The sequence below is a fragment of the Trichomycterus rosablanca genome, chromosome 23 (genome assembly GCF_030014385.1).
Source record: "Trichomycterus rosablanca isolate fTriRos1 chromosome 23, fTriRos1.hap1, whole genome shotgun sequence".
Taxonomy (NCBI): Eukaryota; Metazoa; Chordata; class Actinopteri; order Siluriformes; family Trichomycteridae; genus Trichomycterus; species Trichomycterus rosablanca.
Genome location: NC_086010.1, coordinates 6448186 through 6472138, shown reverse-complemented (window position 1 = coordinate 6472138; position 23953 = coordinate 6448186). Strand labels below are relative to the sequence as shown.

The window sequence follows — 23953 nt, the reverse complement described above, 5'->3', positions numbered from 1 at the left end:
CGTCCACATACTTTTAACCAGTAATGTCGTTTTTTTAATCATTCCCATGATCCGATACCAAAACCTCCACAGAAACCAGTTCAAAACCGGAATCCAGAACAAGCCATCCTGCTCCGACATCCCCTCAATCCAGCAGGCCCGGCTCGGTTTCAACACAAGCAAGAAGAGAGAGAAGCAGAACGAGCGAGAGGACGGCTGAGGTCTTAAGGGAGAACCTGCCCAGGCCCAAGAACGAAAAAGACAGGAAAGAGAAGGAAGAGAGGAGGACTAACAAAGAGGAAAGAGGAACTCAGAGAGAGGGGGAGAAGTGTTCCAAGTCTGAAAGAGACGGAGAAAGAATGTTAGGAAGGGAGAAAGAGAAAGCCGCGGGTCCCGGCGCTGAGAAAGGAAGACGGGCGGAGACGGAGAGAGAGCGCAGAAGAAAGAGTCTTCACCGAAAGAATCAAGCAGTGAGTGTAATACAGACGGCATGGAGGAGGTAATAACATTTTACTGCTGTGTTTGTTTGTTTACAGCCTGTCTATAAACTTTAATGAAAGACAAACTGGTTAAAAATTTTGGGTGGGTGCCACACAGCAGCGTGGTTCCTAAGTTTGTGGGTTCGATCCTCGCTTTCAATTACTGTCTTTAAGGAGGTGTGAATACTTCCATATCACAAAAACATGCAGAAGGTGAACTGGCTGTACTGAATTGTCTGCAAGTAACTGTGTGCGTCTGCAATGTATTGATGATTATATTATTTGGCCAAAAGTATGTGCTTATTGGGCATCCCATTCTAAAACATTGGTATTCTTCTTTGTTTATCCATTTTACCCCCATTTTTCTCCCAATTTATCAAAGTCAATCCGCTGCTGGGGACCCCGAAGGCGTCCTGGGAGGGTGTATATTGACACACATGTGCTCAGTCCACCAATCCCTTCTCATTCACACATACTTAGGTGGATTCGCGTGTGAGGTTGGCTTTGCGTACGGAAAGCCATGCCCCCGATCTCTGCGCTCCTCCACTTTCTGTACAGGGCCTGATCCTTACACAGCTCCCTGGTCCCTTACACAGCAGTGATAACCCCACCCCTTAGTCAGGTCTTTTCCACCCAGCAGACTGGAGGCCAATTCTGTCTGCTCCAGGCATAAGTCGATTGTGCCTGTTAGAGGGCACCCAGCCGACCGGTAGCAGAGCCAAAATTCGAACCTGAGAGTTCAGAATCGCAGAGACAGAATCTCAGCACTGGTGTGCTAGCGGATTGTCCCGCTGCACCACCTGAGCGCCACATCTTCCCATAAGTTTAGTAGGGCCCTACATATAGGTAAAATGCGCAATTGAAACACCACCCCATAAGTAATAAGGGGGTCATATAAGACGATGTCTTGTATGATAGATGATGAGTAAGGTGAAAGATCTGGCACCAAATAGTAATGCTGAAGAGGCAAAACTCTGAGAGTAGGTAAAGTCCTGTGGGTGGATTGTTAATGCCCATGTGCCACCCATATGTGGCTGCTTGAACTGTGGTCTGGCACCCTTTCAACTCGCACACCAAACACTCCGCCGGGTGAATTTCAGCCTCGTAGGGGTTTGTGTGAGTGCGTACGTTTGCAGTTTGGTTAAAAACGGCTAGAAGCTCATGCTGCTGAGCTGAGCTGAGCCATGCATTGCTAATGGGTTTATCGAAGTAATGGCTTACAGAAGCTCCCTTAATAACATACACACACACACTTGTTAATTGGTTTGGTTTCTTTGATGAATGCTAGTGATGTTGCGGCATTCTGTGTACCATGCTATTAAGTCGTTTTGACTATCGCACCATAAACACATCGATTTTCATTCCAATATTTTTATTCATCAGCGGCCAAGAAGTGCAGCTTGTCTGTTGCTAATTTCATTCTATTGAGTAGGTGTGTAAATTCGTGCATTTGCATTATCTGCATAAAACTTCTGTTTAGACACTCCTGATTTCTTGACCGTAGCGCTGTCTGGACCACTGAGCTAAAATTACCCCATTAGGCTCATTTATAGATCAGCAGCTCTTTCAAGAAATCAGGAACCAATTTTTAACATTTTTTGCTGCCTTAAAGCTACACTAATTTGGTAATGTTGGGTGGCATTGTTGCCTCACAGCAAGAAGGTCCTGGGTTCGATTCCCAGATGGAGCGGTCCAGGTCCTTTCTGTGTGGAGTTTGCATGTTTTTTTCCTGTGTCTGTGTGGGTTTCCTTCGGGAACTCCGGTTTACTCCCACAGTCCAAAGACGTGCAGTGAGGTGGATCAGAGACTCAAAAGTGTCCATGACTGTGCTTGAGATTGAACTTGAACTGATAAATCTTGTGTAACCAGTGACTACCTGTCCTGTCATGAATGTAACCAAAGAGCGTAAAATATGACGTTAAAATCCTAATAAGCAGGAACACAGGGGTCGCTGTTCAGTCAAGCAAACTTTTCATTGCCTTGGGCTTTGAATAAGCCATGCAAGAAAGAACTGAGGTCAGTTGCTGATCACATAGATGAAGATAGAAAAACAAAGCTTACTTGACTGTGGACAGTGACATGGGGACTGTGTTCTGTCTAATTCGTGGTAGACCTGTTTTGGTGATGCTTGGATTACATCAAACCATCCAAAAATGACCTCTTGGCCTAAGGAGACAGTTTTGGCTTTGTTTTGCTTGTGTATGTGAGATGTTCTTCCTTCCGTTCTCCAGGTTCTGTGTCCGCAGACGCCTGAGAGAAGTCTTGTGTGAAAACGTTAAAAGGCCTGAGCTTACAGAGGTCACAGCCCTTCTGATTCAGCTAATATGGCAGCGACCCATCAACTTTCGTAACATTCGTCCAAAAAGCATTTCTACAGCACAGCCACCTACTGTCAAGGCTACAGCCAAGAAAAGCTCAGTTCTACAGAGTATTTATGGTGAGTGGAAAGCAGTGGTCATACATATTTAACACATTTCAACCTGATAAGAGGAGATGAAGCTCCATTGTGTGACACCTGCCGAGTACCTGTCTCAATCCAGACATTTTGGTTGACTATTCCAGGCATCTAGAGGAGCAATAAGCAATAGGGGCATGCTTTTATTCAAACCATAAGAGAAATTATCAACAAATTTAAAGCTGGAACATTACTGAAACTCTTCACGAGTATATAAAGAGAGACAAAACAAAAACAGAACAAGAAAGACTATGGGTGTGTTCGAAAACCTAGTGAGCTCTCTAAATAGACGCATTTTACGTCATCTTACCCGCGTCCTTAGAAGAAGGCTGTCTGAATTCTTAGATGCCTTAAGATGCTGCCTAGTAAGGTACCTTAAATTTGTACGATATTTTGACTGAATAACAAGGGGGCATCCAATGCTTTCTTAGCGGTGAAGGCAATCCCAGCATTCAATGCAGCATTACTTTTCTCAGAAAATTACAAATTACAAATATGGCGGATGAATGCAGAGCAATAAACAGAGTTATTTTCAAATGTAAATGTAAAACTCCATCAGCGCTGCTGAGAATTATCCACCACCCAAATAATACCTGCTCTGTGGTGGTCCTGGGAGAGTCCTGACCATTGAAGAACAGCATGAAAGGGGGCTAACAAAGCATGCAGAGAAACAGATGGACTACAGTCAGTAATTGCAGAACTACAAAGTGCCTCTATATAGTAAGTGGAGCTGATAAAATGGACAGTGAGTGTAGAAACAAGGAGGTGGTTTTAATGTTATGGCTGATCGGTGTATGTCGATGACATCTTAGAACCCTCTCTACTGAGGCAGCAAGGTAGCTCACTAGGTTTTTGAACAGACCCTATGACTTGATCTTCAAAATAATAGCAATGTGGCTGAAACACTTGAACTCGGTCATTAGAAGGGGTGTCTAAATACTTTATTCCTCCCAGTTTAATGAAAAGATTTTTCAACTTCTAATTCTAAGACGAACCATAAATATCGGCGCAGGTGTCGTATATTTGCGCGGCATTCCTCCTGATAACCTGTACCGCACACGGTCATATCAGCAGATAAGCTGCAGTTTCGACCCGGTTTAACGCAACCGACCTTCAACCACATGAACAGGTGATGATGGCTGAGCAAGGTACAAACACACACACACACTCACACACTCTGCTCACTGACACTCGCTCGGCTTTGAAAAGTTCAGCGCTGTCAGGTGGAATGTTGAGCTGTCTCGCTGTGCACACACACACATCACCATCCACTAGGCTTGTTTTCAGTCAAACTGGACACACACAGAGTGTAAAGCAGTCTGATTCACATCTTCAGCACATTATCTAGCTTCACTGGTTACCAGTATCCTTCCGTATTAAATACAAAATTATCCTGCTTACTTCTAAAGCCCTTTGTGGCCTTGTCCCATTCTAGCTCAGTGGGCATTTTAATCCTTAGATCCACTGGCTTTGGACTTCTGGCTTTCCAGCATACTAGACTTGGGTCTGTGGGCGGCAGGTCCAGTTTCACTGCCCCCAAATTCTGGAACACTCTCCCACATTCTTTTTGCTCTTCCATCTCTTCATTCAAAGGTCAGCTTTCCTCTGTACTGCTTATTACTCTTCCTCCATGTCCACTTAAATGGCTTGAAGTATGTGAAAGGTGCTATAGAAAGTGTACATATTATTATTATTATTATTATTAAGGGTGGCACAATGGCTCGGTGGGTGCCACTGTTGCCTTTCAGCAAGAAAGTCCTGGGTTCAATTCCCAGGTGAAGCAGTCCGGGTCGTTTGTGTGGAGTTGCATGTTCTCCCCGTGTCTGTGCGGGTTTCCTCCAGGAGCTCCGGTTGGAGATACAAAATTGTCCATGACTGTTTGACATTAGAGACTTGAACTGAATCTTGTGTAACCAGTAACTACCTGTCCTGTCATAAATGTAACCAACCAAAACATGATAAATGAATATTATTATAGTGTTTCTATGTTCCTATGAATTAACCATGAGCATGTACCTTGTCTATAGGAGGAGCCCAGGCCAAAAGGGGGCGCTCTCTTAGAACTGCATCTGCAATCAACACCCACAGCCAGAGCCATTTACTATCTGACCTGTCACTGAAAACCAGCAAGCAATGTAAGTGCAAACAACAAGTACAAACTATACAGCCAGCACCCTGGACATCTAACCAAGAGGTTGTTTCAAAACCATGGGCACTAATATGAAGTCCCTTATCTTTCTCTCTCTGTGTGTGTGTGTGTGTGTGTGTGTGTGTGCTGGGTTGTTTCTCTGCAGTGAGTGGTGTGGAGTGTGTGCACTTACTGGACTCTCTGAATCAAGCCAAGCAGTATTCCTACCACTTACGTCCTCAGAGTGCCAGCAGCCAAAGAAGCAAGAACTCGACACCCTCACCACACACACACACTGCACACTCAGTCACTGACCCACACTAACCGTCTGCACCAGATCAAACCATCAGTCTTCACCTGGCATATTTTCATGCATACACATTTTTGCCAACCTTCCGATTGGCTGTCCCAAATGGCCCTAACATGCTGGCACCCTGTCCATTTGGTGTATTCCAACATTACATTTCCAGGTGGCACCAAACCCACAGCAACCCTGACCCTGCAGATAAATCAGTCATTAAATAGGAATGAATCTGTCGTATGATAATTCATGTTACTCCAGACTGATGAGAGAAATGAATCTGTATCGCATTTGTTTGCCAGACCTCGTTTTGTTGCCACGGACAACCACCTAGGTCAAAGGTTAAACCCACAAACACAGAATACACAGAAGATAACCTTTCATCATGTCATCGTCTGGTTATGCACCTGTCATAGGGGTGAAATACACCTGACATAACAAGGCCACCTGCACACGGGTGCTTGAAACATGCTAAGAAAACATGAAGCAAGCTCCACTCCAGTTACTGAGATCAGGAGTGAACCTCCACTGTATACAGGTGTGAAAATTAATCATATGGAAAAGTGGCTTTTAACTGAATGGGTACAAATTCACACAGACACACTCCAAATTATTGTAAAGAGACTTTCCAGGAGAGTGGATACCGTTATAATTACATTTGGTTTTTCACATTTTGTCCGTTAAATCCGAAATCCGTTAAATCAAGGCTTCACTGTAATATTAATGTTTCCTCTTGGTTGCTTAAACAAGCATCATTAGCACTTTCCTGGTGCATCACTATTGTAACTATACTCTGTAAATATGACCATTATTTTGCTAATAAACATGAAAAAAATACAAAGCTTTTAATTATACCAACAAGTTTATTTGGGAAAAAAAAAGCATTATATTTAACAAAAACAAAGAAAAGCTGAACAAAGTAAGAAGGAAGTAAGGATGAATACAGCCGCTCTGGAGGTTAGCTAGTAGGCATCCCTCATGGCTATATTGGCACGGTGATTTGAGAAGATCACACTGTAACAGTACATCAGGTCATTCAGCCACTGCTTTCGAGTCTTTCCGCCATGGGATCGCTAAAAAACAAAGGAAATCAAAACAAAATCCATGAAGTTTATTAGAACTTTATGTTTACCAAAGTAAACTTGTCATATTCAACTGTGTACTTTAGAATTTAATGTAACAGACCATAATGTAATGCTAGTCTTTTTAAAAATTTAAAGTAACGTAATGCAAATCTTACTAAAAATTTTATGTAACCACTTGCTAACCTCTTTGGGAAGGGGGGGGGGGGGGGGGGCAGTCTAATGCACTAGCCAAGCATCGCCGAGTTCTCTAGCTTGAATATTAGCTGTGCTATCAACCTAGTCAGGTATTCAACCAAGCACAATTGGCTGTGCCTGAGGGAGGGATTTTTTATTTATTTATATTTTTTCCCCTCTTTTTCCCCAATTTTTATCCCTCAGTCTTGTCGTGTCCAATTACCCTGATTGCGTCCTCTCAACTGAAATGCGCCCCCTCCGGTATGCACAGTCAGTACAGACTGCATTTTTCACCTGCAGGAGTCGAGTTCACACACTTGACGGGCACTGTGTATGGAGGGCCACACCCCCGTCAGCATTATTCCTCAGCCCTGTGCAGGCGCCATCAGTCAGCCAGCAGGGGCCGCAGGGACCTATGATCCGACTTTCTTACCCTCTAACCCTGAACAACAGCCAATCGTTGTTCATACAGCCGCCCAGCCTAGTCGGAAAGGCAGAGCTGAGATTCGATACGATGTATTCGAAACCCCAGCTCTGGTGAGCTAGTGTACTTTACCGCTGTGCCACCTGAGCGGCCTTGAGGGAGGGAATGTTAAACAGGTTCATCATTGCTGCTGTAATTGTGGTTTCCGTTAATGACAATAATAATTATCATTACAACTGCATTGCCATAAATTAATTTAAAAGTGCAGTGGTAGCTCAGCTGTTCGGGTACTGGACTAGTGCTCAGTAGGTCTGCCTCTGAGCAAGGCCCTCAATGGCTTACATTGTATTTGGTCCAGGTGTTGGATAAAAGCGCCTGTGAAATACCATTAAGGTAAATATAAAAGGGATGGAAGGTGTGTAATTGCATGTGTAATGGTGTATGGTTTACCGTTAGATCTTGGATGATGGTCTGCAGCAGCGCAGCATTTGCAACGATCTGGCTGCGAAGCTGAGAGTGTTGCAGAAGCAACGAAAGAATCTGAGCCAGCAGAGGAAGCTCGTCCTCGAACAGGTCACACACACGAATGGACTGCAGGACCAATCGCAAAAGACGTGGGACTGAGCTCAGTGCTGCAAAGCACGCCTCCCATACAGCATCCCTGTGGAACAGACATATGTTCAATTCCCAAATATAAGAAGTCAGTTTGCTACGTATGTGCATGGATTGGTCAGTCTGCTACATATGTGCATGGATTGGTCAGTTTGCTACATATGTGCATGGATTGGTCAGTTTTCTACGTATGTGCATGGATTGGTCAGTTTGCTACATATGTGCATGGATTGGTCAGTTTTCTACGTATGTGCATGGATTGGTCAGTCTGCTACATATGTGCATGGATTGGTCAGTTTTCGACATATGTGCATGGATTGGTCAGTTTTCTACGTATGTGCATGGATTGGTCAGTCTGCTACGTATGTGCATGGATTGGTCAGTTTGCTATGTATGTGCATGGATTGGTCAGTTTGCTACGTATGTGCATGGACTGGTCAGTTTGCTACGTATGTGCATGATTGGTCAGTTTGCTATGTATGTGCATGGATTGGTCAGTTTGCTACGTATGTGCATGGACTGGTCAGTTTGCTACGTATGTGCATGGATTGGTCAGTCTGCTACATATGTGCATGGACTGGTCAGTTTGCTACGTATGTGCATGGATTGGTCAGTTTGCTACGTATGTGCATGGATTGGTCAGTTTGCTACGTATGTGCATGGATTGGTCAGTTTGCTACGTATGTGCATGGATTTGATCAGTTTTCTACGTATGTGCATGGATTGGTCAGTTTGTAGGCTGGTCAATGTGTAGGCTGGTCTGTGTGTACCTCTTGCGGGCGCTTTGCTCCAGCTGCAGCAGCAGACAGAGCATGCTCAGACAGCAGTCGGACAGGAAGGCTAGAAGCATGTCACTGGGCAGCGAGTTGTGATCCAGCAAGCGTGGGATACACCTTAACAGGGCAGCGCACATACAGTCCGGCACCACCACCAACGCTCTCTGGACACACAACACACACACAGTCAGATTTATAGTACCAGATTATACACCAGAACATAACATAAACCCACTGTACAGTACATGGTTCTCCCTGGCACTCGGGTGGTCAGGTGTCTACATACAGACGTTTGGCTGAGGCCTTGCAATGTGTCACTGCATTGCACCCAGTGATTCCAGGGAGACCGGCCCCACCACGACCCTGACCAGGATATAGTGCTGGTAAACCATGAAAATAAAATGAATGGAATGAAAATGGTTTTCCTTACCAGGTTCTCGACGATGGCATTCTGTAAGATTTCAAAACACTGTGTTCGAGAGCCCAACGTCTCCAAACAGTGACAGACTTCCTGTAAAATAAAAATGAAGAGGAATATAGAGTGAAGGTTTAATTAATTATTGGCACCCCTGGTATATATGGGTAAAAAAAGAAGTCCTCACAACTTGCCCAAATAGTCATGCCCTATTCTCCGTTGCATTTGCAACTTCTGCTTTACAATTGTGCATCCAGCTGGCATGTATACTAGACAAATGGCTTTAACTTGTACAAAGGTACATGTCGGACTTCTGGTCTTTTCCCGGGTGCTCAGGTGGTGCAGCAGTCTATTGCATTAGCCTGCGCTTTCAAATGAAGCACCTGCTCATACGACTTTGAGCAGGTAGATTTGATCCACAGCAGCCATTGTTTACTTGTTATAGATATGGCCATATTAAATACGACGTTAAAAAAGGAAGTTATATGCTTCCAACTCTGCAGCAACAGTTTAGGGAAGGCCCTCTCCATGCACAAAGCAAGGTCTATAAAGACATGAAGAAAAGCTCGTCCACTGGAGTCTCCAGTGACCTACACAGAGCCCTGACCTCGACCCCACTGATCAGCTTTGGAATGACCTAAAATTAGTGTCCAGCCATTCAAATGCTCATTTGACTGGATGGGCACAAATTCCCACAGACATACTTCAAACAGTGGCAACCTGGCAGTGGTGGGGTTCAAACCAATTAACAATTCCAATTATTCCAGATACAGTGGTACCTTGTAACTCGACATCCCCTAAACTCGAAATCTTAAAAACTATATTATTTGAAAGTTATATTTGTGTTGCTTTCAGTGTATAAGTGTCAAAAACAACTCCATTATTTTACAAAAGCCTGAAATATATGCAGTTCCACAGGACCATGGAACACATTAACAGGTTTCCTATACATCCTTATGGGAAAAATACCTTGAAACTCGATGTCTTTTAAACTCAACACCACATTGACGTCGATTTTCAAGTTACCACTGTGTTACTCTGGTACCGAAACCTCTGAGCTACCACTGACCTTAACGCTAAAGCCGATGTCACGACTCCACCCACACACATTTGGTGGCAGATCAAGAAATGTGTGAGAAAAATATTTTAGAGGACAATTGTCCACATTACACACACACACACACACACAGACGAACAGATCTTAAAGCGTTAGCTACCCACTGATACTTATTTGTCCTAATGGAGAGTGACACTGGACAGATTAGTGACGTCTCCTCCCGCTCTCTGATATTTTATGAGCACAAACAATAAGTAAGAGTGCGAGTTGTACACGCTGACATCAAATCATCTAATCACATTAGGGAAGATTGAATTAAACACATGAAGGCAGATGGGAATGTCATTCAGAGTGGCTTATTATCAGACATTAATCAAGCTAACCTTGTTAACACACATTACACACCGTTACGATCGAATACACCTGATTGGCAATAAAGCAGTGGACCCCCAGCAGTTGTGTTCATGCATACACACACGTGCACGTACCCACCCGTTTTTAAACCTAGAAGCCTAATTAGCAGACTTAAGAGCTGTAAATAACATTCAACACATATTAGAAATATAAATATATATTCATAAATTATACGATTCAATCAGCGTTTCAGCCAAACATTGCTAATAGATGTGTATAAAATTTATGTTATCCTTGCAACACTGCATAAACAGTTTGAGGAAGGCCCTCCCCATGAGAAACTTTCCCCCAATCTAGTCGTATCCAATTACCCGATTGCATTATGCTTCCTCTCTACTGATGCTACACCTCCACTCTGACCGAGGAGAGCCGTGACTAACACACGGCCCCTCCGACACGTGTGCAGCCGACTGCATCTTTTCACCAGCACGAGGCAGTTCATATAAAGATCAGCTTTGTGCACAGAGAGTCACACCCTCATCCCGCATCTCTGTGCAGGCAGCATCAATCAGCCAGCAGAGGTTGTAAATGCATCAGTTATGAGGAATCCCCTCTGGCACCCTCCCTGCGTAGGAGTCAATCATTGTTCATGTAGGTGCCCAGCCTGCTGGTAGCAGAGCTGAGATTCGAACCGAAGACTTTAGTGTGGATGAACTTGTCAGAGCCCTGAAATTGATCCACGGAACATTGTTGGGATAAATTGGAACACTGACTGTGAGTCTGGCCTTCTCGGATGACATCTGTGACTGACCCTAAATGCTTTTTTCGATTAAATGAGTACAAATTCCCAATATTGTTGAAAGCCACCCTAGAAGATTGGGTTGTTATATCTGCTCTATATTAACAACTAAGGTTTTGAACCGTTTTGAAGGGTTTTGATATCCATGTAGCTCATAGCCTGGTGTCTACATAGAAACAGTAGCCTAGCGGTTAAGGTACTGGACTACTAGGTAGAAGGTTGCTGGTTCAAGCCCCACCACTGCCAGGTTGCTGCTGTTAGGCCCTACTGTCACAGTAGTGTGAGTCCCTTTAAATACAGGTGTCTTCTAAATGCCAAAATGTACTAACTTTTGGCCATATAGTGCAATACAGACATGTCTGTTTTAAATTGTAGAATTTTTCCTCATCTCCTCGTGACCACACGCTCATTAAAAGTTGAACCCAAGTGTTTCAGCAGATACTGCATGAGGCCTTTTGTCCGTCTGGATTAATTACATTCGGTCTTGATATTGAAATTGTACTGTATGAAAGTGTGTATGTGTAGGTTTCGCTATTAAGCCCTATTATTCTCCATCAGCCTTACCTGTTGGCATCAGTCCTCATTACAGTATCCGTGGTGACGCCGGTCATCAGTGCCACACGCGTTCACTGATTGACTCGGACATTGAAATGAAAGTCTGGCTGTAATTGTACAGAGGAATTATCAATGTTGTGAGAGTGTGTGTGTGTGAGAGAGAGAGAGAGAGAGGGAGTTAGTAGGGGCTGCTGGAGTGTGAGAGAGCGTGTTGCCGGAGGGCAGGGGTTTTGTTGGGTTTTAATTTCTGTGTAAAATGTCAGCCACTGATGGTGTCCGCTGGCTGGCATTAGCATTTTGCTATAGCCAGGGGCGCTCTGATAACCAGCCCTTATTGAAATATGGAGCCAGGGCGTAGTGATGAACCTTTCCCCGGTCTGCTCTCTGGGGGAGGGGGTGGAAAGGACTCCACCACTCAAAGAAACGTGGATGTATTTGATAACAGCTAAAATAGATGATTGACAGCGTTTGGGACCTTGTGGGTGGACATTAAGAGCCACAGCAAATTTAGCACGCTGAGCTGGCACCTGGCAGGAAAGACTAATCCCAGACCTGACAAACCACTGTTGCCTTCCATAGGATTGAGCAATGGGGTGTGCAGGGATTACGGGATAAATACTTAAAGAGAGAAAAAATGCTGACCTCCACCACGTCCCAGTGGTGTGTGAACTGCTCGAGTGGTGTGGAAAACACGTTGAGCGGAGAGAGCGAAGATGAGGGTAGCAAACTGTCATCATCCTCATCGTCCGGCTGTAGAGTCTGAAGAACTTCGGAGGAAAAGCCTGAAAAGAGAGTAGGCACATACAAAAGGATTTGATTATTTATTAATCAAAAGTTAAATCCCTCCCAGCCCTCCTTTTTCACCACTCCCTAATTTAGACATATCCAATTCCCCATTGCGCTCGCAAACTTCAGCACATGCTGGTCAATGAGACAGGTGCTGACCACTTTTCACCAGTAGTGGGAATTCAAACACTGAATCCTAGAGGTAATTTACCGCTGAGCCACCTGAGAACCAATTGTTACTATTAATATTATTATTGTTGACATTATTATATTTGTTTATATTTTTAGGTTATTATTTTTGTTTATATTTTTAGGTTATTTTTGTTGTATGTTTGTTATTGTTGCTATTGTTGAATTATTATTTTTATTTTTTTGTTATGGTTGTTCGTTATGGTTGTTTATTATTGCTATTGTTATTATCGTTAATATTATGGTTATTGATGTTTTCTTAATATTATTGTTTGTTTTTATTATTACTATAATTATTGTTTATGATTTTTGTTTATATTACTAATTGTAATTTGTTATATTTTGTTATTGTTGATATTATTTTGTTGCTGTTGTTGAATGATTATTTTTATTATTGTTATTTTTGTTGTTATTGTTTGTTATAGTTGTTTATTGTTGCTATTGTTTTTGTTAATATTATGTTTATTTTTGCTATTATTGATGTTATTGCTTATATTATTGTTTGTTTTTTATAATTACTATTACTATAGTTATTAGTTATTGTTATGATTTTTGTTTATATTAGGTTGTTATTTTTGTTATTGTTGATGTTGATATTATTTTGTCGTTATTGTTAAATATTATCATTTTTATTTGTTAAGGTTGTTTATTATTGCTATTGTTATTAGTATATAGTATTATATATTTTATTATTGCTGCTGTTGATGTTGTTATTGATGTATTATTGTTGTTTGTCATTATTAGTACTAAAAGTATTATTATTATAATTTATCTATTTTCTTATTACTACATTAAAAAAATGAAAGAGGGAGATATGTTGCTTGGTTGTTAAACTGTACAGAAATAGATAAAAAACATTTGTGCACTTTTCCTTCTGTTGTCTGCCAAGAAATTCCCAACAATTTGTGTGTGTGTGTGTGTGTGTGTGTGTGTGTGTGTGTGTGTGTGTGTGTGTGTGTGTGTACATACCTGTCAGGGTGGAGAAAAGGAAACTGAGGTAGTCCACGTCCCGCATTGCCATATCCTGTGAACTGTTCGACCAGCCACTCCGAGGAGACCTGTAACAGACCACACACAAACACACATTAGTGCGCAGTGGACCAGCACTTATCCGCTCTTCCATTACAATGTGCCACACTGTACCTGTGTGAGCACTGAAAATGTCAGTCTAAAAATACACGACACCCGAGATCCCACATTTCCTCTAAGTACACCAAAAAAAAAAAGACTGGTGTTAATATACAGCTGTTCACACACGGCTGCTTCCAACACATTTTAATGCATGGAATCCTTATCCTCACTTTACCTTATTTGGGTTCAACTTGGTGCATCAGTGTTTTTAAATATTCTCAAATATTTAAACAACCCCCATATTAACTGAGCCAGTAGTTAACAGTGATTTTTCACTTGCATATGACCACTCACACATTAACCTCCATTCATGTGGAGTTATTCTTCACCCACTGAATTTGCTTGTTTTTCTTTTTTTTAAATGAAGGGCTGCACAAAATACACTATATGTCCAAAAGTATGTGGACACCCCTCCTAGCTATCAAGTTCAGGTGCTTTAGCCACCCAATCGTATAAAACAGTTTGAGGGAGGCTTTTTCCTGTTTCAGCCTGACAGTACTACTATGTTTCAGTGCCCTGACCTCAACCCAACTTAACACATTTAGGATCAAATTGAATTGTACAAATTAAGACTAGGAATACTATGAAATGCTGTTTTAGAAAGCATCTAAAATAGGTGATGATGTCATTGGGTATACTAAGAGCATTATTAGTTAATTATGTTGTTACAAGCAAGGATAAGTCAACAGCTTATGAAACAATAGGAATTAGGGGTATTTTACCACTTACAGTCCATAACAATATTGAAAGATTCAGAGAAGTCTGAGCAAGCTGCTGCATGCATCCATAACACTTATATTTAATGTTTTAATTTGTTGGGGGGAGTGAGGGATCCGTTCTTGACTGTATCTGTGATTCCACGGTCGGAATTATACTAATAGCATTGACCTTACAAATCCTAACTGTTCTCCGTGTCTGTGTGGGTTTCTTCCGGGAGCTCCGGTTTCCTCCCACAATCCAAAGACGTGCAAGTGAGGTGAATTGGAGATACAAAATTGTCCATGACTGTGTTTGAAATGTAACCAAAGTGTGTAAAACATGACATTAAAAATCCTAATAAATAAAACAACCTTGCCAGCAATACAAATCGTCATAAAAAGTGCAATACCGCCCCCTACCGTTCATGCATCATGCAAACCAGAAGCCATTTCTCATAGACCCCTTTACCAAGCGTTAGCTCTGTGCAAACACAGCGCCCTGAGGAACTGAAGTGTACAAAATGCATGAGTGCTAACATACAGGGTGACAATGTCACACACTTGGTGTGTTATCACACAGCTCTCCCACTAGGATTAAGAGAATAACTCAAATAAAACAGTGGCTTTAGGCTAAAGTCTAAAAACCACACTGGGGCCACAGCATGCTTCTTTCCTACATGCAGTACCTTGGTGCTCCCAGTATGCCACCGACTTCAGAGTTTTCTGTCAATCAATTGCTCATCTCCTGCAGCTTATCCTCAGGAGGCAGTGACCTCTGGGCATTCTGTGTACTTTTAGGTAAAGTGTTTTTCTACCTCTTTTGTGTGCAAAGTTGAAGCTAAAATTTACATATTCTTTTAATGCCAGTCTTGGCATCTCAGTGACTTCTACTTTTTTTGTCTGGGACTGATTTGTCTTGTGGTGCAGGTGGATTAAATGTTGCACTGTGTCTGGTCTATTAGGGTTTCTGCACAGGTCAAACAGGTGTGTGTGGTGTACCTCAGGTTTACGATGCGGATGAGCGTGCCTGCGAGGCTGGCAGAAACCCTTCCGACATTACACACTTGGCTGAGGCAGGCTAGAATATCAGCGGGAAAAGTCGGCAGGAAGTAGAGGATGTGAATCAAGCGCTGCTGCTGATCTGCTGGCAACAACACCACACAGCCCTCCTGAGGATCTACACACACACACACACACACACAAACACACACACAAACACTTAACAAGTATCAAAATCAACATGCCAGCCCCCATCTAATAAACTTATGTTACTTTTAGTCAGTTCTAGGTGTGTATCTGTGTGTGTGTGAGAGAGAGAGAGAGAGAGAGAGAGAGAGAGAGAGAGAGAGAGAGAGAGAGCACTATGGCAGTGCTGCCCTTTAGAAACATGACAAAACAGTTACAAATCTGTAACTGTAAATATTAGCACTAGCAACATAGACATTTTCCGTTCACCACACTGCTGTCATTGTGGTTTTGTATTTTTTATTGTTACCCTATTTTTCCTTTTATTTGGTTCTTTGTGGCACAGCTTTAATACAATTCAGAACAGTCAGGTTTTAAATATGGCACCTCGATTGTCTCACTTCAGAGGCGAATTTTACCCACATGACCCGCTTTTAAAGATCGAAACAATTAAACACAATAATTAAAAGGCTTGCCACGTACTTTTAGCCCTAAACTGCATCTTAATACGGACAATTTATCCTTTACAAAGGAAAAAAGTAAGAAAAAAAAACTAGAAAGAAAGTGCGTGTTTGTGTGTGTGTTTCTCCTCACCATAAAGGCTGGGTGCATACATCTGCAGGCTTTTCAGCAGGTCTTTATTGCCCCATGCTGCAGCTGACTGCATCGTCGGCAGGAGCTGTGCAGACAGCTGAAGATTGCGGCTGCCCAACTGGACCAACTGCAGAGGCAACGACCCCAACCAGCGTGCCAAAATCCTGCTCCTGAGAGAGAAAGACAGAGATGGAAAAACATGTTTGATGTGAGTTTTCTGCATTGTTTACATGTTTGCTAAATGTAACACACAGCGCTCGGTCTAATACGCTGTCCTACCATCACCATTGAGATCTGAATTTCAGCTGCATTATCAGCCAGCCGGGAATCTACACAGACACGATTGGCTACGTCTGAGAAGGGATGGACAAAACCCTAAGATGGATTGATGCCCTGTTCAGGGTATTCCTATCTGTCACGACCAGTGAACATAAGTAAACATACTGGCAACATACTACAAAATAACTGAAACACCTGTCATTTTAGTGTGGGAGGTTTCATGGCTAAATTGGACCAGTCTGGTGGCCAATCTTCATTAATTGCACATTGCACCAGTAAGAGCAGAGTGTGAAGGTTCAATTAGCAGGGTAAGAGCACAGTTTTGCTCAAAATATTGCAATGCACACAACATTATGGGTGACATACCAGAGTTCAAAAGAGGACAAATTGTTGGTGCACGTCTTGCTGGCGCATCTGTGACCAAGACAGCAAGTCTTTGTGATGTATCAAGAGCCACGGTATCCAGGGTAATGTCAGCATACCACCAAGAAGGACAAACCACATCCAACAGGATTAACTGTGGACGCAAGAGGAAGCTGTCTGAAAGGGATGTTCGGGTGCTAATCCGGATTGTATCCAAAAAACATAAAACCACGGCTGCCCAAATCACGGCAGAATTAAATGTGCACCTCAACTCTCCTGTTTCCACCAGAACTGTCCGTCGGGAGCTCCACGGGGTCAATATACACGGCCGGGCTGCTATAGCCAAACCTTTGGTCACTCGTGCCAATGCCAAACGTCGGTTTCAATGGTGCAAGGAGCGCAAATCTTGGGCTGTGGACAATGTGAAACATGTATTGTTCTCTGATGAGTCCACCTTTACTGTTTTCCCCACATCCGGGAGAGTTACGGTGTGGAGAAGCCCCAAAGAAGCGTACCACCCAGACTGTTGCATGCCCAGAGTGAAGCATGGGGGTGGATCAGTGATGGTTTGGGCTGCCATATCATGGCATTCCCTTGGCCCAATACTTGTGCTAGATGGGTGCGTCACTGCCAAGGACTACCGAACCATTCTGGAGGACCATGTGCATCCAATGGCGGTGCCGTGTATCAGGATGACAATGCACCAATACACACAGCAAGACTGGTGAAAGATTGGTTTGATGAACATGAAAGTGAAGTTGAACATCTCCCATGGCCTGCACAGTCACCAGATCTAAATATTATTGAGCCACTTTGGGGTGTTTTGGAGAAGCGAGTCAGGAAACGTTTTCCTCCACCAGCATCACGTAGTGACCTGGCCACTATCCTGCAAGAAGAATGGCTTAAAATCCCTCTGACCACTGTGCAGGACTTGTATATGTCATTTCCAAGACGAATTGACGCTGTATTGGCCGCAAAAGGAGGCCCTACACCATACTAATAAATTATTGTGGTCTAAAACCAGGTGTTTCAGTTATTTTGTCCAACCCCTGTACATACAAGGGTGTCCAAACGTTTGCATAAGACTGTATGTGTTCACCCTGTGTATGTGTAAGAATGTTTGTGAACCTTCCAATGTGAGGCTGGTTCTGATGTTCCTGTATGTAGAGTTGACTGAAGAAACGAAGCAGCAGGGTGCGTACGGTCAGCCCCAGGTTCTTCTGCTGATACTGGAGGTAGACAGCCTGTAGTAGCTCCTCAGTCACTGCTGAAAACAAAGACAACACTTTTAAAACTGTCCTATACTGAATGCTGTGAAACAGTATTTACCACTATTTTTTATAAATAACTTCTAATTCTAAAATGTTAATGTGTGACTCTCACCACGGCTTCGCTGAGTTACAACCATCCTCCAAACCACCTCCAACAGGGCACCAAGGTGCTTGGAGTTCAGTTTTCCCCCACCGGACAGAGTGTCTGTGACGAAGGCTCGGATCGGTCCGAGCCAGTCAGCGTCTTGGGCAGCAACGTGGTCCCGCCCCCTCAGGCAGAGCGTCACCATCACCTGGCAAAGCATGACGTTTAGAGCCAGAGGCTCGACGTTTCCTGTGCCATTTACTGCGGCCGCCACCTGCAGGCGGCTCCTAAACCAAAATAATTAGGCTTCAGTTTAGATTCAGTTGGAAGCGTGTGTAATAATGCTTTTGCTGCTTTAGAACACCCCAGTCAGGTAGGGTTTTGGGCCTTTGAAACTTACATTTGTGTCATGTTCATTACAACGGAAACTACTCTCACCTTTTTGCTTCACTTTTTTTCTTGTGCCTGATCACCGCCAGCGAACTGTAGGGAAAATTCTTCATGAAGTGCTGCTTGAAGTCACTCAGGTATGAGTTTCGAAACCAGGCATCCTGACGGTAGATAAAATGAAAATGTTCAGGAGGAATATGGTAGTCAACATTTTATATAAAAGTTGAGTTTCACATGTCTAACAATACAGTATTTTATATATTTGACAACAGAGGAGTACCCTTAAACACAAAGACTTACAACTATTATTACAATTATTAATCCATAAGTACATCTCAAATGTATCTGTACTTACCAGTATATCCTGCTGGTCCTTCTGAGGTGCAAGACGTCTCAGGAGCTGAAGTATGGTGAGGATCTGAAACATGAGTGCCATGGCTTCCTCTGAGAGCAGGTTCCCACTGTCAGTTTGAGCTTTGCCTCCACCCATTGCTTCCACCCACATCTCCAGCAACAGAGGAACCAGCGTACCTGCAAAGCCCTGCACCATCTCTGCTGAGCACAGCCCCTCAGTCACACCAGTTCCAGACTCCAAATCTGGCCTACACACAAAAGTCAAACAAAAAGAGGTATGGATCCATGGGTGTGTTATTTACATGTATAGGGACTATACATCCATGGTGATCCAGATCTCCTTGATCAAACTGGGGTTTGTGCAAGCAGCAGCAGATTTATAATCGAGAATTGGAAATGACTAGATTGGGAGATCCAGAAAAAAAGAATACCTTAGCCGAAAGGTGGAGTGGGGTGTGGGTTTGGCACCAGAATTCTCGAACACTTGGATTCGCTCTTTACTGAAGATCTGCTCCTCCCAGCTGATTTCTACAGGTGTGACCAGTCCTTTCTCTCCAGTCCACATGCCAAATCCACTTCCACATGCACCACCATCTTCTGTAGGTCTCTCCTCCACTACTGCCTGCAGAAATCGTCCTAACCTGAACACAGGGGACACACACACAGAAAAACAAGTACAGTGAGAAACAATCAGACTTTTTTGATTATTTAACATACTTCCAGTGCACAATTCTATTTCTACAGATGTTCTACAGTTGTGCCTGTTGGACTCCCAGCCAATGACTGGCTTTAATACCCAGGTATATCATTTAAACAATGAATCATTCAATCTCTTGCACAGAAAGTCTTTATAATAATGTTCATAGTTTTGAAGTTGAATATCATCATCAGTTGTCCACATACTTTTGGCCATATAGTTTACTTCATGCTTTAAGCAACAAAACTTCAAAAAAGGAATTCAGTACCTGAGCAGAACGGTGAGTCTCCACTTCTGTGCTGTTACAGCACGACCGGTGCTGATGGAAAGTGCATAGTTTCCTTTCCCAATCATTCCACCCTTCCCTGTCCCCCCACTCATGCGCCTCTGTGAAATCAGCTCCAGGAAATTGCCGAGCAGGACACTGTGGCTCTGTGCTAACAGAGCGGGATAATGTTCCAGGAGTACATCAAGCACCCTCAGCGCGTCCTCCTGAATGCCTGTTGAGACGTGGGTCATAGCGCATGACAGATGGGCTCCCAGAAGTGGAAAGAATGGTGCCACACGCTCGGCGAGCATACTCTGGGCCACCAAGCGCAGGAGACGTGTACTGGCCTGCCGCACCGTGCCATCTTTATCGGTGAAGAGCGCGGCAACCTCTGCGAGAACGACTGACGCGTGCTGCTCGAGTAGGGACGGGTGAGCCGAAAGCAGCTCGCAGAGACCGACGAGAGCGTTCTGCTTGACGCTGCTGCTGTAGTGGTGCAGCTGAGATATCAGGTCCTGGAGAACAAAAACACAAAGAGATGGAGGAAAACCTAAGCATGTTTAGTGCCTCCCAAGAAAAGGTTCTTGAGACATTTTGTAAATTAGCAACAGTTTAAAAATGTGTCTTTAATTTGCATTAAGTGACTGTACAAATCTGTATTTTTGTGGCTTCCAAACTGTGCTACAGAAAATAAATCATCAGAGGGGTTTGATCCCTGATGGCTCAGCAGGACACCTGTAGTCAGGAGCCAGTAGCTAATTGGCTTTGCTCTCTCAATGAGAGTGATAATACTCCTCCCTTGCCTATCAATTCATGATTTATTTGATCCCAGTGGGCTGAACACATTACATCCCATTTCAAAACACTGTAGTCTTTTGGAAAGGCTGTCCAAGGGTGCATCTGTGCCCATCTAGTCAAAAGAGTATTTGTGATTTGGCCAGTAATTTTGGATAAGAAGACCTGGCTTGCAATTTCTGTTCTAATTCATTTACATTTTCAGGACTCAGACGCTTTTATCTAAAGCGACTTACAGTACTGTGATAGTACACTGTCTAGGTAGTTAAGGGCTAAGGAGTTAAGGATCTTGCTCAAGGGCCCAACAGTGTCAACCTGGCAGTGGTGGAGCTTGAACCAGTGACCTTTTGATTACAAGTCCAGTACCTTAACCACTAGGCTACAACTGCCTTCATCCCAGTGGTGTTCACTGGGGTTGGAGGTCATGGATTTGTGCAGGCCACTGAAGTTTCTCCATACCAGACCTGTCGAACCCTCTACTTTTGGACCTTACTTTGTCAACAGTGGCACAGACATACTGTGACATGAAAGACACAACTTTAAACTTGCAACAAGGTACCTGAAAGATTTTGTATAATTGACTTTATACACCTAGTATACTGCTTAATACCACAATATGGTTGAGATGTAGCCAGACAAATTGCTTAAAAAAGATTAAACTTGTGAACCTTAATGCCGAGTTGTCTGTGAGTAGTCGGTCCACCGTCGCTGCTCTTCAGCTGATCTGGTAAATGAATGCTTTTCGATCTGAAATTCGTGTTAGTTGAATTCTCAGCTTTGGGCTTCTTCTTTCCAACTTTTAGCTTCACTTTTTGGAAATCGTCCTGCCTTTTCCTCTTCTTAGACATGTTTCTGTTGCTACAAAAACAGGACAACTTTACAAAACAAAAACTGAACTAATAGAGAAGTAAACATATACATGTTAACATTCATACAACCCAACTGTACGCTCATAATAGTCATTTTTAATTCAACCCAAAAGCATGTACAAAGCATACTTCAATATTTTCAGTTGTCATCCAGATGTTAGCTCATTTCAGAAAATCCTATAAGAGAACATGTTTACACTTAAGCTGACTTTTTTTATTTTTTTATTTCTCTTTGCCGTGAATGAAAATATAAAATATTGTTATTTTAGCACAACTGCTACTCAGTTATTAACCTTTTAAGTTAAAAGTGTCCTTGCTAGTGGAAAATGTGAACTAACAGCTTTTCTACCTGTAGGCATGATAGACAAATATTTTTTTCACTTGTAGTACACAATTGTTTTTTTCCTTTGTCTGATTATCAACACAGATTTAAACAAAAAATCTGACTATTCCAGATACTTTTGTTTAATGGTACAGACATTATAGTGTATATAGACTTATTCTGTTTGGACAACCCTGGTTACCATACTATAAAGTCAACAAAATGAAATTTGCCATATTGCTGGCAAAATATAGCCTACAATATTAAAAGTGTCACAATCTACTCACATGCTTCACTTTTTTTGCATTAAACTGATCAAATAAACAGTAATGTGAATTTAATGTGCAGAAGTGTTCCCTGTAAAGGATTTTGTGTGAGTTCCCTGGAGAGCATTTTTACTTAGAATTAAGAAAATAATGGCCAGGGGTGTCCACATTTTTACATAAAACTTACATTCTTGTGAGTTTGATGATTTTTGCACCTAATTTTACTGTTAATAAATGAGACTATATGCAGACAAGTTTGTGAACTCCTAACTATTAGCTTGTTGTACATCCCATTCCAAAAACATGGACATTTACATAGTTACTAAGTGGGTAGCAGTCACCTCACAGCAAGAAGGTCCTGGGTTCGATCCCCAGGTGGGGCAGTCCAGGTCCTTTCTGTGTGGAGTTTGCATGTTCTCCCCGTGTCTGCATGGGTTTCCTCCGGGGGCTCCGGTTTCCTCCCACAGTTTAAAGACATGCAAGTGAGGTGAATTGGAGATACAAAATTGTCCATGACTGTGTTTGATATAACCTTGTGAACTGATGAAATCTTGTGTAATGAGTAACTACCTGTTCCTGTCATGAATGTAACCAACGTGTATAAAACATGACGTTAAAATCCAAATAAACAAACAAAGTTAATAATCAGACTTAACTCAATAACCAGGTCCACAGATACAACCTCAATTACAGAGGGATTTAAACCAATCTGGCAACCTTTCCAACCAGCATGCTTGAATTCTAGCAGTAAAACCATGAGCTAAAGCTTTAAAAAATATCAAATAGCTACACTCTCATTCTATCTGCACCAAAAACAAGATGTTTACTATCTACTATTCTTGATTTTGAGCAGATACTGGATGTATTGTAAATAGTAAATTGCATTTTGAAAGAGGGTCCCAGCTAGCTGACACCATGCAAGTGTGAAGAACACGCGTTTAACAGAAAACACATTTAAATTCTTTTATTCAAGATACTTTCTATAAAATCAGAACATAATCTGATACTCACAGATCCTGCTGGCTTTGTGATCAAAATCAATCAAAATCCGATTTTAACACTCAAAATCCCAGTCCCATATGAAGTGCTTTACCATGCATGAGCACTTTGGTTTACTAAACAACTCACTGTGTATTTAACAAAAATATAATCTCATTATTTACTGTCTGAGCTTATGAATCAATATTAATATTAATATGAATCATAAATACAGACACACAAAGACCAACATTTCAACTGATCGCACAATTAGCAACAGAAACCCAGCGGTGATCAGAGTCGTACTACGACGTGCATTAGTTTTCATAATAAAAGTCTTAGACTCTCAACAAAAATAGACTTTTCACTTCGGGTCAGTGGTTGAAATCTCTCTCAGTGTATGGCCATGGAAAAACTGACATTTGCAAAGAAAAGAAGTCATGTCAATTTTGGAAGATCTGGGGGATTTTTTTGGAAAAGAAGGCAACTAGAGAGTTCTTGGATAATTAATATATGATAATGATATTTTATTTTTATGCTGTTGTAAAACCACATCTGTATTTTTGTAGATCTTTTGTAGGGTTTGCTGGGTGAATAAATTAGTAAATTTTTAATAGTGACCAAATACATGTGTATATGTTAATTTAAAATGAAAAATCGGTGCTATTCTGTTTACATTCATAAGCACAAAGTCAAATGAAAAGAGCTCCTTCACCAAAACACAAACGCGCAATAAGAGCCTCACTGCGCACGCGCTGATTCATTTACGTACAATGCGTAGGCTGCGCAAAGTGCGTAAGCGCGTCCGTACTTTACGTACTAATTGTTCACGCTATTATT

At 42.4% G+C, this 23953-nt stretch overlaps 2 protein-coding genes across 3 annotated transcripts in view; one reads left to right on the top strand and one right to left on the bottom strand.

Moving 5' to 3' along the window:
- Positions 1-6162, top strand: part of invs (inversin) — a 31106-nt gene extending 24944 nt beyond the window's left edge. The window contains exons 16-19 of the mRNA XM_062985320.1: positions 73-478; positions 2690-2895; positions 4941-5048; positions 5208-6162. Of these exons, the coding sequence (XP_062841390.1) occupies positions 73-478; positions 2690-2895; positions 4941-5048; positions 5208-5365 (878 nt within the window). The 3' untranslated portion in view covers positions 5366-6162. The remainder of the gene's footprint in view (positions 1-72; positions 479-2689; positions 2896-4940; positions 5049-5207) is intronic.
- A 23-nt stretch (positions 6163-6185) lies between these two features.
- On the bottom strand, positions 6186-23253 carry tex10 (testis expressed 10). Of its 2 annotated transcripts, none has more exons than XM_062985318.1 (16): positions 23147-23253; positions 21347-21536; positions 19884-20398; positions 19350-19559; positions 18920-19166; positions 18613-18725; positions 18202-18461; positions 17947-18085; positions 16177-16346; positions 15397-15574; positions 13538-13626; positions 12236-12375; positions 8844-8924; positions 8408-8577; positions 7476-7686; positions 6186-6415 (listed from the first exon to the last, which is right to left on the bottom strand). In XM_062985318.1, exons 2-16 carry the CDS (start codon positions 21524-21526, stop codon positions 6305-6307), a joined length of 2814 nt encoding a protein of 937 aa, XP_062841388.1. In that variant the 5' UTR covers positions 21527-21536; positions 23147-23253; the 3' UTR covers positions 6186-6304. The 2 variants fall into 2 exon arrangements, with proteins under 2 accessions (XP_062841388.1, XP_062841389.1); XM_062985319.1 differs by having other exon boundaries at positions 17947-18082.
- Between the last annotated feature and the right edge of the window lie 700 nt (positions 23254-23953).

Coding starts and splice junctions, on each gene's coding strand:
- tex10 (XM_062985318.1), bottom strand. CDS start 21,526: ATGTCTAAGAAGAGGAAAAGGCAGGACGATTTCCAAAAAGTGAAGCTA. Junction 18,086..18,201: donor TGTAACTCAGCGAAGCCGTG/GTGAGAGTCACA, acceptor CTTTGTTTTCAG/CAGTGACTGAGGAGCTACTA. Junction 13,627..15,396: donor ATCCGCATCGTAAACCTGAG/GTACACCACACA, acceptor GGTCTGTTACAG/GTCTCCTCGGAGTGGCTGGT.